This window comes from Dromaius novaehollandiae, chromosome 17, assembly GCF_036370855.1.
Source record: "Dromaius novaehollandiae isolate bDroNov1 chromosome 17, bDroNov1.hap1, whole genome shotgun sequence".
Classification (NCBI taxonomy): Eukaryota; Metazoa; Chordata; class Aves; order Casuariiformes; family Dromaiidae; genus Dromaius; species Dromaius novaehollandiae.
This window is the reverse complement of record NC_088114.1, coordinates 11,535,893-11,551,509: the sequence shown is the minus strand read 5'-3', so window position 1 is coordinate 11,551,509 and position 15,617 is coordinate 11,535,893. Positions and strand designations below refer to the sequence as shown.

Sequence of the window (15,617 nt, the reverse complement as noted above, 5' to 3'; positions counted from 1 at the left end):
AAGAGGATGGACCTAAAGAAGTCACATTTTTTTTCAGTTTATGAAGGCATTTTAATTCTGTAACAATTAACCAACTCGTTAAATGCTTCAATTAAAATGTAACCAGTTAGACCAATTAAAATGTAACCACTGGTCATCTCTGCTGAATCAGTCCAAAGACACCTGATTTCAGGCCATAGCCAGAAAAAATGCTGAAAGTTGGAATTAGTGGTTTTGACACGTGCACTTGCAGGACAGGGTCTGATACTCAGAAAGTGAATCAAACGTGTATACTTTCTGAACAGGCATGTTTTATATTGCCAGCTGCAGCAGGTCTCCATCCTGCCGGGACCCTGGGGAAAGTACAAAAATGATGACTCCCAGGAGCAGCCACAGAGGTGGCCAACATAAGGACCTCTGGATGTTGGAGGACTTCTCCCAGCTTCAGTTGACTTTTCTCTGTGCTGCCTGGCAGTTTTTGCCAGCCCTCTCCCTCTATCCAGGCAGTCTCTTCAACTCTGCTTCCTATCCTGAAACTTCTTTACTGCCTTGTCTCCATCAGTTCACTTCTGTCTCCCATCCTTTCTCTGATCTTCACCAAAGGAACTACAGAATACTTTTGGTACCACAGTGGTGGTGCCAGCACTTTTTGCTTTGCCCACATGTTTTACTCTTTCCATCTGCCCCTCATTGCTCTCTCCAAGTGTTTCTACAGTTCCCAGCTCCCCAGAGCCTCGCTCTTGATTGTGTAGTCTCAAAATCTCAAAGTTGTCCAAGAGCAAAGATAACTGCAGTGGCCCATGTATGCATGTGAACAGCTTCTAAAATAGCACCAACCACAAATTTACAAAAGTTCAGATTTCTTTTTCCTATGTTATATACCTTAGGTAGTGGAAGATAGTTCCTGTGCAGACTCCTCTTCTGAGAAATAGATCTGCCTCTCCACTCATGCCCAGTATGACAGTAATAAAGTCTGGAAATGTTATGTTTACATTCATTTTATTCAAAATTGTTGTATTTTTAAAAAATATCTAGTTAAAAAATATACAGAAAGAAAATTTAACTACTTATTTTGCCAGCATACCATGTTCTTCTTTGCTACACCCTTCAGCAGTGCTGTGACTTTCATACCAACAAAACCAAAAGAAAAGAGATGGCTTGGTTATGATTATGAGAAGAAACTGGAGGAAACTTCACAGGTCAGCCCAACGTCTGTGAAAGGCAATATTAAATGAGGAGCTGTACAAGATTGGCTAAAAAGGATCAGTATCACATCTGGATCTTTTGCAGTATGTTCTGTGGAGACAACTGGGAACGTTGCAGAGAGGAGCGTTCTGCTGTGCTCTAAATCTGCACATCTGAAATAAGTTGCTGGCATACAGGCATACACTGTTTGGTACCTGGTCAGCAAGACATGCCTCTGGGAATGTTTCATTATTATTTACATTTTATGCATTAGAAGGAAAATAAGTTTATTTGGAATGCCTCTGACCATGGCATTTGAAATTAGATGCCCAGGGACTACTATGAAAGGCCTTTTAAAGCACTTTAAGAAGAGAAATCCACAGCAAATGCTTTTGTGTCTTTGTTCCCTACTGCCACGACAGGCATAACTGCAAGAATGAGGAGCCACACTGAAAATCATGCAGCATGCAGAAAAAATGTTCTTTTGAAATTGGAGCAGTGTGCTGTCCCTGTGAGCCCTGACTCTCCTCAAACAGCCCAGAGCAATGAAATGGTAAAAACTGGAACCAAAAGCACTGAGTAATTAGCTGAAACAGCCTGTGGAAAGAGGGCTGTGGGTATGCCTCGCAATGCAGGGTTCACACTCATCTGCTGCCTGCCTGGCAGATATATTTGTATGTCCCTGAGATATAGCATATGCATTTCCTTAGCTTTTCGAGGCATGGATCAATGTGCAGCAGCCTGATGAATACATTAGAGATAACAGAAAGAAGACGAAAAGACAGCATTACTGCAGTCTTCAAAGTACAGATTGCTTTAAGAAACCTGTCACAGTGGGAGACTCAAGCAATGCTTCAGTGGCTGACTGGGTCATTTCAGTGCTAGCGTCACAGCCTGTGCAAGTAAGTCACTTTGTGCAGCTTATCTAGAGCCAAAGATTGTCACTGGAAAATGACCCCAAACTGGGACAATTTGTAAATTAACAATGATGAACACTGGTCTGCTGCTGCTGGCTCTCTTGTGTGCCAGGATGGTTGGGGGTGGAGAAGGGAGCAAGGGGCAGCTGGAAGCTACATGGATGGAAAGCAGCTCGCTTCAGCTGCAGATTACCCTTGAAGGTCCTTCTGTCAGTGATATAAGATGAAGCTGCCCATTCCAGCCTCACTTGCACAGGGTGCAGGTGATGGAGGATCAGAAGCCGTGACTGGCTTTTGGTAGCCCTCCTCCCCATATTCAAGCCTTAGCAGAGCACAGGTGTACAGTAGGTGTTAGTCCCTGCGAGATGCATCAGCAGTGTCCATGAGAGCAGTACAAACAGGACTAGAGGATTATATGTGCTTTACAATATAGGACTAGATGACAACAAACAAGCCATGAAGAAAACCAGTCCAGGACAGTCCCCAAAACAATGCCCAAAAGTCAGTTGTATAATAAGCCACTTAGCAAGTACTAAAAGCTTTTCTTCCTAATCCTTCTGTCACATGTTTTTATAGCTGAAAATAATTAACTGCTCAATACTGCTCAACAAGTAGGAGTTTATTTGAAATCACTTGTTAACAGAAACAACCAGAGCACTGAGACAAGGTACTGAGAATTTCATCTGGTGTCTGAAAACACAACTTAATTGTATTAATCTCAGTGTTTGAGAGCCCAGATTTAGGGCAAGGAAAGAAAGATTTCTGAGGTGGGAGGAGTAATATAGAAGAAATTTGCTAAAGCAGTGCATGATGTTGTTTAAAGATAAGACAAGAAGGCATCAGTCTGTCACTCTTTAAATAAGGATTCTTATATATATATATATATATATATATAAACTTATTGCAGATTATTACAGATTGTTAAGCTTTTGTTGGGATTTATCAGTTGAAGTATATCACAAATCTCTTTTCCATAAGCAGCAACATGACTGCAACAGCACAAAGTTCTGTACATGCAAAGATCTGGTGGGCTGTGACCTTCTGACAGGCTGATAAATTTAGGCTGCTAACTGTGGGTCCTACAGTGGATGCATGCATTTATCCATAACTACTTTTTAATTTGAGAGTGAGAAGAGGGAATTTTCATACAGTTTTTTAAAATTAAGGCCATTCTTAAAAACTAAGCATTTGGGAGCAAATTTCAAATTTGGATGCCTAAATCCAGGATCCTAAATCAGAATATAGCTACTCAGCACCATGGCCTTTCAATATTGGTAGGAGGCAGACACTTCACATTTCAATTTACTGGATCCTGCTTTTGAGCAGTGGGAAAATTCTCAGGCTGTGTAGCAAGAAAATAAATGGTTTATGAAGTGTAATAGAATTCAGCAGATGAAAAGGTGGCTCACAAGCATCTATAATACCTTCTACCGATGTCTTAGTGGAAAGTGATCACATGCAATGTGAAGCCAGAGTAATATATTCTATATATTACTATATAGTAATATATATTACAGACACAGATATATAGAATGTGTATTCTATATATTACTACATATCTATATGTTACTATATATATATATAGTAATATATATAACAACTTAGAAGTAATATATTCTCATTAACCCTACTCATCTCTTTGTGCCCCTACAAGAGAATATAACCACTGCTAAATTTCCTCCAGATAACACCCTCCTTCTTCTTCCTTTCTACCTCTTGTTACAACACGGTGGATTTGATCTCCTCAGGGGCTTTATACAAAAATGCATGGGTTTGAGTTCTGAAGTTCCTTTTCTTGAATTCCTCCGAGATTTCCAGGAAGGACTTTCCCTTTGTCTCAGGAAGGAAGAACCCAACGTAGAGAGCAGTGCAGATGCAGACCACGAAGAACGGGACATAGCAGAAATGTGCTAGACTTTTCTGAGGGGGGAAGAAAAACAAGATGGTGTTGGAGACATTCTGTAATATGATAGACAGGCCAATAAACCCCTTTCCTGCATGGACTAAATTCACCCGTGGAGTATTTCTGTGCTCACTGGTGAGGGCCTCACACGCCTGGATGCAGCAGTTCCCCAGCATAACTTGTCTTTTGACGTAGCAAGAAAAGTATCTCAAAATGTCTTTTTCTATCTTTCTCTCTACATAATTGTGCGGAAAGGGGACTCACTGTAGGAGATAAGACGGGAGCAGATTGTGGAGTTCTGCTTCCTTTCACTACAGGAAACATCTTAGGAACTAGTGCCAGAGTCTGGCCAAGGGGAATCATGTCTCAACTCTGGTCCCGGCCATTCTCAGCTGAGGACAGAGCAGGAATATTGGCCATAAGAGCCCCAAATTAATCTGATTCCAACCTCACATCAGCAATCACTATAGGGAATGCATGGGAAGTTTGGTTTAGAGGAGTTCCTGCGCACTTTCCTCATAAAGGTAATTTTCATGGCAGTGCTATCTTGCTGTGCATCTGCAACTTGTGATGTTTCCAGGCTCTGTCTCTTTTCTTTGGCAATGTCACAGTCTCTCTCACAGAAAATGCTAAAGAACTGCAGGTGACTGCATTGCCTTGAGACCCACCACGATGAATGGAAAGGCTATTCCAACCAGGAACAGATTGAACCAGAGCAGAGAGCCACAAATCATGTAAGCAGCTGGCCGGGACATTTGATCAAAAACCTCTGTGGGCAGAACTCCTGTTACACCAGCTGGAAAAAAAAAATGATAAGGAAATTAATTGTTGATATTATATTAAAAACATGAGAGCAGATACTAATAAGCAAAACCAACGTGAAGCATATGAGAACAGGGGCCAATTTGCAGTAAGTTAGTCTCACTAGTCAACAAGGCCAAAACAAGTGGTAATAGAGCTTAACTGCAGTGGGGAAGTTTTATGTTAATGTTAAGAGCTGGCTAATTATACAGACTCTCTCTTCTTAGAATGGACTTCTGGGAAAGGTTTTGTAATCCACATTATTCTCACCAGGATCAGACTAGGAGAATGGCTGACAGTTGATTGAACCCTACAACACTGCAGAGACTGGGTCTAGAAATTACTTCCAACCCATGTGGTATCTGACACTTGCAGCTTGGTTCTTCTCTCACCTGCCCTTACTTCAAACTTACGTAGATGAACAGAGCCTCACGTCTACTCACACACCGAGCAAACATGCGTGCGCGCACACACACACACACACACTCTGTGTACCCACACACAGCCACAGAAACTAATGGGTTCTGCCAAGAAAATGTATGTTAATAGGCTAACAAATAGACATGGAAATTGTGCTTCCTAGATGTATGCAAAAAAATCATCTAATGATAGAGCCATCAACCTTTAGAACTAAAATGAAGCACTAGAAGTACTGACATACAGACCTAGTGAAGTGGGTATGAAATCAAAAACTTGCTGTCCTTTAAGACAAGAATCACATCCAGGACTGACGATTTAGTTTCAAGCTTCCTTTCAAACATCACCTGCAAAATGCCATCCTAAGATGGCTGTAAGGAAAAATGATAGAAAGAACAGCACAGACTGTCCCTGTACAACTGAACCCTGGGAAACTGCTGAGAATTATGGGCAGAAATTACCTGATTCCTTTGGGTGTGCTGTGGCTAAGCAGAGCTTGCCAGTTTCCATAAGCTGCCCACACACATCTCCAAACCCCAGCAGTACCCAAAAGCTCAGTGAAGACACACAGGGAACTGACCTGGTCCAATTCCAAAGCTTAGGATATAGGCGAAAATGCAGGCCATGCTGAGATAGGGCATCCAGCTAACCTGAGTCTATAGCCACAGAGAACAAGGGAAGAGCAGTTAGGGCACGTGCAGTTATTTGACATCACTCAGCACCCCAGTCATACAAGGGGCAAAGCCCAGACTCCTTTTCTGCTCAGTAATTAAGTGAGGTTTGTTACCTGCTGGCTTAGAGCGACCATGAAGACAATGGCCCATCCTGCCATGAAGCAGTACCCCCCCAGGAGCAGCGGCCTCCGACCAGCATAGTCTATGATCATGTTCTGCACAAAGCAACACAGCAAAGCAACACGAAATATTTAATGTCTGTTTATGCTTCCCACCTGCTCCCTCTGTCCCGTTTCAGATGTCAGTGCCTAGCTTGCTCTACAGCTCCCTCAAGGATGCAGTTCTTAGCAAAAAGAGATCGGCCGTTCAGCAGGAAAGTCAGGCAAGGAGCCAGGCAAGCGAGGCGTTCGGGGGAGATGAGAGTGTCCCAGCTGTGGCTAGACTGACACTACCTATAGTGACCTGAAGCGAAAGGGTTACATTTTCTGGAGACAATTCCTCTGCTTCTCAAGCTGTGTCCTTGGTTGGCAGGGAGATTCAGGTAGCAGCTATTTTGTGGTTTTTTTTTTTTTTTAATAAGGACTAAAAATCTAAGGAAATTTGTTGCTGAGAAGTGGCAGGGTCTGGAGGCTGTAGCATCCCTCAGATGTACTTAGGAAAGATTACAGGGCCACAGACTGCCAGGCACAGCTTGTGAGATGAAAGTCAGGCCTCTGCCGTGAGGGACGCAGCTGGGCAGACCTCACCTGGCGAGCCTGAGTGCGAGTCCCTCTGCTACGGTTCTCTTCACCAGCCTCTGAGTTGTGCCCACAGTTGTTATGATAATTGCTCTGGTTACTTTTGGAAATTAAATTCTAATTGTAGAGTTTCAACCTTAAAGGTTGAGGATTCAGGAAAACGGCAATGCACACAGATAAAAAGCTAAAGCATTTAAATCCTTTCAAAAAGCAGTTTTCAGACAGTTATGAAGATAGTGTCTTACAGAAGACTTCCACATTAACCTGTCTGGTCATGAACGCTGAGAGACTACCTGGCTGCTGGGTATAAAGTGGTGCTTTGGGATGAAGAGCAATGTAAATCTGAAATTTGTTATTAACAGCTTCCTGACGGTCAACAGAGCCTGCGGGTCAGCAGAGTGCATTAAGAGTCTCACGCAAGTAACAGATGTGATCAGTTCGCAGCTTCCTGTGCCGATTACAACATAGGGGATTTTTTCTTTCGGAATTCCAGCCTCTTCGAACACATAAGCTGCATAAAAATACATCTGAGGAGAAAAGAGAGGAGAGAACTGTAAGGGAAAATACCTGAAAACACAACCCACTGCTTTTCCTGAAGGACCGTGCAGAGAATGACCAATGTGCTGTCATATGGGCAGTTTTGACAGCATCTCTCTGAATGTTGCCGTAATGCACAGACGCACTTTGGGAACAAAACATCTGAGAATTGCTCTCAGATGTTGATGAAAAAGCCTCTCAAAGCAGGTGGTCTGCAATGCAGACCCCCACATGACTTTTATATTGCAGGACAATTAGAAGTCTACTAAATACAGACTGCTCCCTAGAAAAAAAAGGCCTTTTCCATGATGCCCAGTATACTAGATGCAAGAGGAAGCACTCATAAAAATAGGAGGCTCACATTAGTAAAGAAAGACTGTTGTTTCCTGATCTCTCAGAACACTGTTGGCATACATAGATTTTATCTTGCTTTCCATGATTTATTGGCTTTTCCATCTAACTTTCCTCACCTCATCCAGAGCTGGATGCCAAAGGGATTTATCCTGTGTACTAAATAGGCAATGTAGCACAGATCTAGTATTTGTTCTCAGCTCTCTCTTTATGCCACCATTTTACATATTCCAATTTAACTTTTCCCACTGGGAAAAGTGATGACTTCATTACTCTGTTCATGTCTCCTTCAGCAAGCAGATCTCTGCAGGCAGCATAGGCCAGCTTGCTTTCTGCTGCAGAAGGAATTTTTAACCTGGGAGCTTGCACCCATGTCTCATGATACAGCTGCTGCTGGTCGCTGTGGCTGCCGCGCTGCTTACCGAATCGTTCCCACAGAGCTGCATGGCACTGCTCAGCACGATGATACTCATCAGCTGCCACCGCACAGCTGGATTCTGGAACAGCTCCCAAGGCTTTTTCGGTCTCTGACCTTCAGTGGCAGCCTGTTCGGCTAGCATCTCTTCCAGCTCTGTGCTCAGGTCACAGTGGCCTCTGAGCTTCTGCAGTGCTGCAAGGGCAAAAGGAACCTCTTTTCCCCTGGACTCAAAGCGCTTTATCTTCCGTTTGCCTCCCTCTGCAGGGTGAGGGATTGAGCAGCAAGCGATGGCTGCGGAAAGCTGTGGAGCAGTCTCTGAGTTCATACATGGAGATGGCAAGTTGTGTTGCAGCCATTTGAAGAATTTGGGGAGAAGGGACTGCAAATCCTTCACTGTTGTCTGACAAGGAAATATTTCCAACCAGAGTCATTTCAGCAGCCATGCGTCTGACTTGCTTCTCAAGTAACTTTCCTGGGAAATTCAGGGAATTAAATGTTCTTGGTACATAGCACATGTTTCCTGGAAACTAATTCCAGCTTCTCTGTATATGGGGATTTGTATGCTACAAATCTAAGCAAATCCCTTAATATGAATTGGCTTCAGATTTGGTCATGAGCTCTTCAACCAGCATTTATTTCACTTCATAGTTACAAGACATATACCCCGTTGTGTACACAAGTTGCACCTTTTGACTCTACTTTTGTAAGAAGATGCCTTTCAATTTTCTTAATACATCAAAAATACTTAAGATTATAACATATTGTTTAGTTTGCAAGGAGGAAGCAATCGTATTTGGAATTTGATGTGACCCTTCTCACATATAACAGTTGCGGCACCATTCTCAAAAGATATAAGCCCAAATCTGCATAAAAGCAAGGTGAAAAAAAGTGTACATTCATCAGCATTCAGAATTACTGTAGTTGTTCATACAAACACATACCCAGCCACCACCTGGGCAGTGGTTAAGGGTGCAGCAGCAGAAACAATTATAGACATTGCCCGCACTACATATTTTGTGCAGGTCAAAAATAGTCCTCTGCTTTAGAAAAACATCATCCAAATGTTCAGCCATATCATGGGACCAGTGACATAGGCATGATATTGACTTAAAGCTTTTATGTTCATCTGCGGAGGCCAGTAGAGTTATCAGACAGAACACTGTGCTGGAAAGAAGCCTGTGTTTCAAATTGCTGTGGGCTGAAAAAACTGGGCTGTATATTAAGACTATGCAATCCACCTTCTTGCTGTTTATCTGCCCAGCCAATGGATCTCATGCTCTCAGTGAGAGACTGAGAACCACCCTGGACTCACCAGAGATGCAGGATTCTTTGTCTCCTCGGTCAATCAAGAGGTATCTGGGACTTTCAGGGAACCAAGGCAGAGCCATGAGCTGGATCAGGGCAGGCACCAAATTGCTAGCTAAAAGGAGTGGCCAGCTATTTTCCTCTCCTAGTAGCTCCCTGGAGAAAAAAAAGCATATACCTTGCACAATACATTTTACAACATGGCAAGAGCACAGCATCCTCTGCTGCATGTGGGCACTGGAAAAGAAAGAGAAGAGAGGGGTGGTAAAGCAAAGTAGAAGAAAGAGAATTAATGAGTATAAACTGGGCTTGTAACTGTACATTACCTGAGTCCAACAACCTGCCCCAGCACCAGCCCCAGGGCTGTAAACGATGCAGAGGTCAAGGCCACAACTCCTCTGAGCTTCTTTGGGGCACTTTCTGCCAGATACATGGGCTGAATGTTCATGCTTACACCTGAGCAAGGCAGACAAACGCTGACCTCAGCTTGGAGACAGAGGAGATGGGGACAAATGCAGCCAACCACCTCTCGAGGTCACCAGCTGGACTCTTTTGTCTGTTGCAGGCCACATGATGACTGATGTGTCAGTGCTAATAATTTACCCAAACATTTCATTTTCCTCTTATTCATTGCATAAGCTGCTAAACATACAATTCCATACTCATAAGTAGTAATAGATAACAAAACTGAAACCTGGCTGGGCCAGGTTGCATGGTACCATGGTCTTTTCAGCACTAAACACAAGGCTATTAATAATATTTCACTCTAGTCGTTCACTTTGAAGATGATATTTTAAGTCACTTGTGTCAATCATTATTCCCTGGGATGAACTTCTATGAAAAGTTTAGTGTTGGTTCTCACACTGGTGAGTGGCTGATAACATTCTTACAAGCAGATCGGGGTCAATTGTCAGCTCAGTTTCTCCCAGGGCTCCCCTCCTAGCACGCACACTGCACACAGATATTCACATGTGTATTACACAGACACAATTGCTTATGTACGCTTAAAAAAAATCCTGAGAAGCAAAAAGTAAAATCTGTATATGCAGCTTCTTCATTCATGTACATATGGTCAGACTAGAGGACAAATTGTTTTAAAGGCTTGGATGATTCTTACTGAAATCTCTACTGTTTCTAACTGATACTTCTCTCACATTTGTCCTGTTGTGTTTCTCACATTTCCATACCTGCATTCAGGCCAGTAAAGAATCTGCTGAGCATAATCATTTCAAAGGATTTTGCCATTCGACTGAATCCTGACAGGACTGCGGCTATGATCACAAACACATTGTTCAACAGCAGGGACGTCTTCCTTCAGAGAGAATAGACACAACTGTGAGCTCAGATATGAACGAGGTTTAGTTATCAGATAAAATATTTCACATGGCAGATCCAGCTTTCCATACCTGAAAGCTCAAGGTGGGCTGCTCAGCTCTACAGCAGAACATCCTGGTTACCCCAAGCCCTCCTTGAGATGACCTTGTGCAGATGGCAGAGCAACAGATTTGGTGACTTGTTACAAAAACAGGGATCAGCACTGACAGATAATCTGCGTGGCTCACACAGCTGGGGCCATATCCGACTACCAGCATGACCGCAGGTGTCCCTGCAGGGTCAGCTTTCGACACACTGAAGGCACCACAGGGTCCTCACCCACATTTGTTGCTCTTGTGCTCACAGTTTCCCTCTTGAGTAGAGAGGGGTATTCTTTCAGTAAATCGTGTGTGTTTTTGTCTAAAAATGCCAATTTGTTGAAACAGGCACATTTCATGTAATAGGATGAGCCTTATGAAACTTCTGTCAAAAAGTTTTCATGTGTCCCACATGGAAATTCTGTCCAAAACCAACTCTCCCCCCACCTCCAAATGGAGCTCTATTGCCCCAGAATAGCCAGTAATTCTCTCTGGTCCCATCTGAATGCCCTACGTACTCTCCAGAAGTTAGTCTTTCTTTCTGTTGCCCATGAAGGGAAATGATTTTATTCCAAAGCAGTACAAGGAGACATCCTGAAATCTCTAAACTCTTCATTGGACATGAAAGCCGTCTCCTTCCCAGGTCTTTGCAACCATGAAACAAGTGAGCCACAGGAGACAGCTCCTTCTGTCCCAAACTATAAAGGTGCCTTCTTCATCATATAAAGGGAGTGTACCAAAGTGATGGCACATAGAGGAAAACTCTTGGGGTCAAGAAACAGGCAGGTAAAATGTAACTTCCTAACTTCCTGTTGGTTTAGGTTAGTAACACTGGTTTTTTCTAAGAAGAATTGGGGATAGAGCTGTATGTAAAGCATATGTGAGGAGAGACAGATACTGTACAGATACTTAAGCACAGGGAAGAAAAGCAACTCTGAAGATTTAACAAATACCTCTTGAAATATTTCAGTCTAAAAGGGAGATACAGCCTGTGAGACAAAAGGAGCTGTGCTGCAACAGCTGCTCTCATGGCAGACACACGCTGCTTTTTCGGGGTGTCATTGCTACCCGTTCCTTTGGTCAGTTCTGTCATGATTTCCTGTTTGAGTGGATGACAGAAAACTGGGCACAAAAATGATGGTGACTGTAGGTGGCTATTGTGATGAGGAGTAGAGCTGAAATCCTTCTTTTAACACTTTGGCTGGGTCAGAATATTTTCAGAAGATAACGAGGGGGCGAGAGCTGTTCCAGACTGGGTTTTGGGACATGAAATACTGCCATACAAGGTAGTGTTTCCCTGCCAGCTCAGGATGTTAATGGCAGACTGATCTGTGACGGAAAGTCTTTTCATTTTTTTTTAACTACAGTGGGTATTTTGCTGTAGGGCTCTTAATTCTGCTTGGATTAATGGAAGCTGCAAAGCTTAAAGCAAAATTCGATGCAATCTTACCTCCCCAACATGACTGCCATGGGACCAGCCACAATAGCCCCAGCGAGTCCTCCTAGAGGGTACGCGGAGACAGTGAAAGACCACAGAAGCAGGATCACGTTGCTCTCAAGGGGAACGCCTGTGCGCTCCAGCCAGGTTTCGTTCATAAACCTCTGAATGTACTGCAAGGGAAGGATAGTGCTGCTTAATTGCGACATAGAGATTAAGGACCCTGAGAAATGTAAAGGCTTTTTTCTTAATAGATCCATTTATTCTGTGTCCATGCCTCCAAACCTTTGGTTGAAAATGACCTCCAGTTCTCAGATATGTTTTTAACAGGTGCTAAGGGTGTAAAATTGTAGTTGTTGAAAAGCTGGTTTATGTATTAAATATCTTGTATATTTTAAAAATGTATTTAATGGGTCCAACTTTGAATTTAGGGGCAAAACTCCATTTCAAAGGATGCAGGTTGGAAAACTTCAGAATTAGATTTGCTAAAGTAATTGAAACAAGGCTTTTGAGTGACATCTTGTGACACTTGATGCTCCTTAAGGATGACTGGTGACACCATGGTCCTGTACACCAGCTGTGAATTATCCAGAAGGAACAGCATATCCATTCTTTTTCATCCCTAGTTTTAGCAGACAGGCCATTTTTCATGGCCCGACTAAAGGCACTAGGGGCCCGCTGGCAGGAAGCTTGGCTCCCGTCCTGGGGGGAAGCTCTTGGACTAGCAGTACTTACCAGAGTTGGAGCATTGATGATGGAGATGTTGTAACCGTACTGGAAAGTGCCTCCAATCCCAGCAGCACATACTGTCAGGATGAGGATCTTGCTCTGAAGCTGAAGAAGACGGACAGAAAATGGATGACTTTCTTGCATAGAATAAAATAGCCCAGCAGGAATTTGGCCCATTCACACTGAGTCGTGTGAAGTGAAGATTAGAAGAGGCTACAAACATCTTCATAAAATGGGAAGCACCAAAGATGGCAAAAAATACAGATTTTTAAACTCTATGGCTCCCTCTACTGCGAAATAATATTTTTAATTCATTGCCATTCACAAAGAATTTGAGACAGCTTTTGGACAGAGGCCTGCAAGTGTCTTTCATTTAATATTTGTGTGCTTAAAAAGTGTGCAACAACAATAAATACTGGTACAGACTTGTGCTATTGCTTCAATTAATTCAGTTCATTTAAAAAATCTGGATTGGCATGATGTTCATGTCAATGAACAATGTTCAAGGAGCATTGCCAAAGTTTCATGTCTTCTGTCCCATTTCTGTCTAAGCTCTATTGGACAGAGCATCCCTATAGTATTGGGGATTTTCTCATGGCTATATATAACCTGTGTGATTATGATTCATCCCCATACTATTTCTTCTACCTTTTCCCTGAAATTACACTTATTTTGTCCTTTCCTTTTAGTTTAAAATAGAGACCCTTTCTTATGCTGCTTCACCTTTTGTACAGAGCAAACAATGTCTCTCTGTTGAACTTTTTCATTACACAATTGTTTCTACAAGTTCTTGTGCTTATCAGTCTACAATTTCTTATTCAGCCAGAATATTGTCTGCTTTTTCAGTATTTTGGTATGGGTAAAATATGTGGCAGACAGTGGGTCCTGTGTGGTGTTCTGTGACTCCCTGAGGTTATTTCTCCATCTGTCATGCCGACTGCTTATATTGCCATTTAAACACTGGTATTCTGCCTTCAGGAGCATGCACAAGTGAATGGGAGCAGGTGTTGTTATAAAAGTGAGGTCTCTTGCCAGGTTTTTGAGGGACGTAGAATGAGCTGTCCTGGCTGATACTGCATGAGAGCTGAGAGCTCACCCGCAGGTCTGCGAGCAGAAAGCATGCATCTTCCCCTCCTTGTACTACAATGTCCTGATTATTTATAGCATAAATGTGTGTCCCACAGCAGAACAACACTGAGGCTGGCTGTGGAGAGTCAGAGACTCTGTGTGGAAACTGCCGAAACACAGTTTTGCTGACCTTTCCTCCTCTGTCAGGTTTGTAAATCTCCGGTCATTCTTGCCACTATCGCCTGGACACTTTGCGGGGTGTCTGGCTCTGCCTCCAAACCGACCTGCTGCTTCCCTAGAGGAGTGCAGCTGAGGGTCGGCACCATCAGGTTCTCCGTTGGCATCCCACCGTTGGTGAACACCCCTTCCTCGGTGCAGCCACACCATGTCGCTGGCTGGTCTCTGTGTCACCGCCAGTGTCCATCAGCTCATGCCTGTTTTGTGCCTGTGCCTTCGCTTTCCCCTTCTGCCTGTGAGATGCTGTGACTGGCAAGCTCTGCCCTGCTGCTGTCCTTGGGCTGGGAGTTCTGGCCCATGTCTCAAGCCCACCCTGAGCTTGCGGGGGACACCCAGGCTGCCTGTGGCCAGGCTCTTAGCCTGATGCTTCCTGCACAATGTTCAGGGTGGTCCAGGCCCAGGACAGCCCTTAACAGTCCCCTGCTTGCAAAACCCTCCCATGAGGTGAGCTCTGCAGGGCAATAGGGCACAAAGAGCCACTGCTCACCAGTGCAAGACACCTCAGGCTGGATTTTGTCTTACTACATGAATGTGACACTATTGACTCTGGGAAGAAGACAGGCAACCCAGAGCCAGGGAGTTCTCTGCGCTCTACCTGCTCATTTTTCTCTTACAGAGCCATCTATCAAAACACAGAAGGCTTTCCCCAGTCTTTCAATAGTTTTAAAATCAGAAATTCAAATAATCTCAGATTTTTTCTTTCCTCAAAGCCTTTTCTTGTAAATAGCTTCTGTGACAGCCTGAGACAAGATGTTCACCTAGGACAGAGATGAAGCCAGGCTGCTCCAACCCTGCAGCAAGAGGGTGAGCCCTTTGCTGTCCCCCTTAGAAGCAGTTACATTTCACTCACTTCCACTTCCATTGGCTGCACCACTTAACTGTCTCAATCAGAACTGAGCTAAGGCTTGTGCACCTGAGACCTCTGCTCTTCCCAGTTACATGAAGTATGTAGCTAAGAGAGATTTCTACAATAGCACATTGCTTCTTTTCTAATTGCAGTGGCTACGGATGTAACACCAGTCCTGCCCGTTTCCCTGCTTTCATTATAGAGTACGTCACCTCTCAGCTCCCATATCGCACGGCTCCTTCGTGGTTCTGGGCTCAGCGAAGGTGCTTTGCTTCTCCCTTCAGGAGCCACCAAACAGTTCTGTGCTTAGAGCCATGCTGTATTTACAGTGTTACCTTCCCAAAACCTCCTTAATACCCAGCTTCTGCAGTATTATCCCAGCCACTGTGGTGGCATTGAGCTGCCCAGAGAGCCATTAGTCTGTCAGCTTTATCCCAGGGACTGTGATGATTTGGACAATTAATTCTGTAAGTACCTGCTAGTACTCATACAGCCTGCTAAAAATTAAAATAAGAATTTGATCCATCCATAATAATAGTAAAATAGATGCTTTTTACCAGTCTCTGTAGCTTGTTCATCTTCTTCGGCATGTTTTCCTCTGTTTGCCAAGGTCTCTGGTACTTTCAGCAGTGCTCTAAAGGATTATTTAAATCTCCAGCACT

The 15,617-nt window shown here is 43.6% G+C and overlaps 1 protein-coding gene across 2 annotated transcripts; it reads right to left on the bottom strand.

The window, feature by feature from the left end:
* Positions 1-2,679: 2,679 nt before the first annotated feature.
* LOC112992794 (solute carrier family 2, facilitated glucose transporter member 11-like) lies at positions 2,680-15,617 on the bottom strand. Of its 2 annotated transcripts, none has more exons than XM_026116031.2 (12): positions 15,513-15,617; positions 12,810-12,908; positions 12,087-12,247; positions 10,412-10,536; positions 9,551-9,680; positions 9,232-9,380; positions 7,924-8,111; positions 6,907-7,140; positions 5,990-6,091; positions 5,783-5,858; positions 4,653-4,780; positions 2,680-4,001 (listed from the first exon to the last, which is right to left on the bottom strand). In XM_026116031.2, exons 1-12 carry the CDS (start codon positions 15,543-15,545, stop codon positions 3,801-3,803), a joined length of 1,626 nt encoding a protein of 541 aa, XP_025971816.2. In that variant the 5' UTR covers positions 15,546-15,617; the 3' UTR covers positions 2,680-3,800. The 2 variants fall into 2 exon arrangements, with proteins under 2 accessions (XP_025971816.2, XP_025971817.2); XM_026116032.2 differs by having other exon boundaries at positions 7,030-7,140.

Bases quoted from the DNA above. Each gene is read 5' to 3' on its own strand.
- LOC112992794 (XM_026116031.2), bottom strand. From the start codon at position 15,545: ATGCCGAAGAAGATGAACAAGCTACAGAGACTG. The intron at 8,112-9,231 runs GTGAGTCCAGGG...TTGCCCTTGCAG, and splicing joins CAAAGAATCCTGCATCTCTG to CACTGCAGAAGCTCAGAGGC. The intron at 6,092-6,906 runs GTAGTCTCTCAG...TGCTTTGTGCAG, and splicing joins ACTTTATACCCAGCAGCCAG to AACATGATCATAGACTATGC.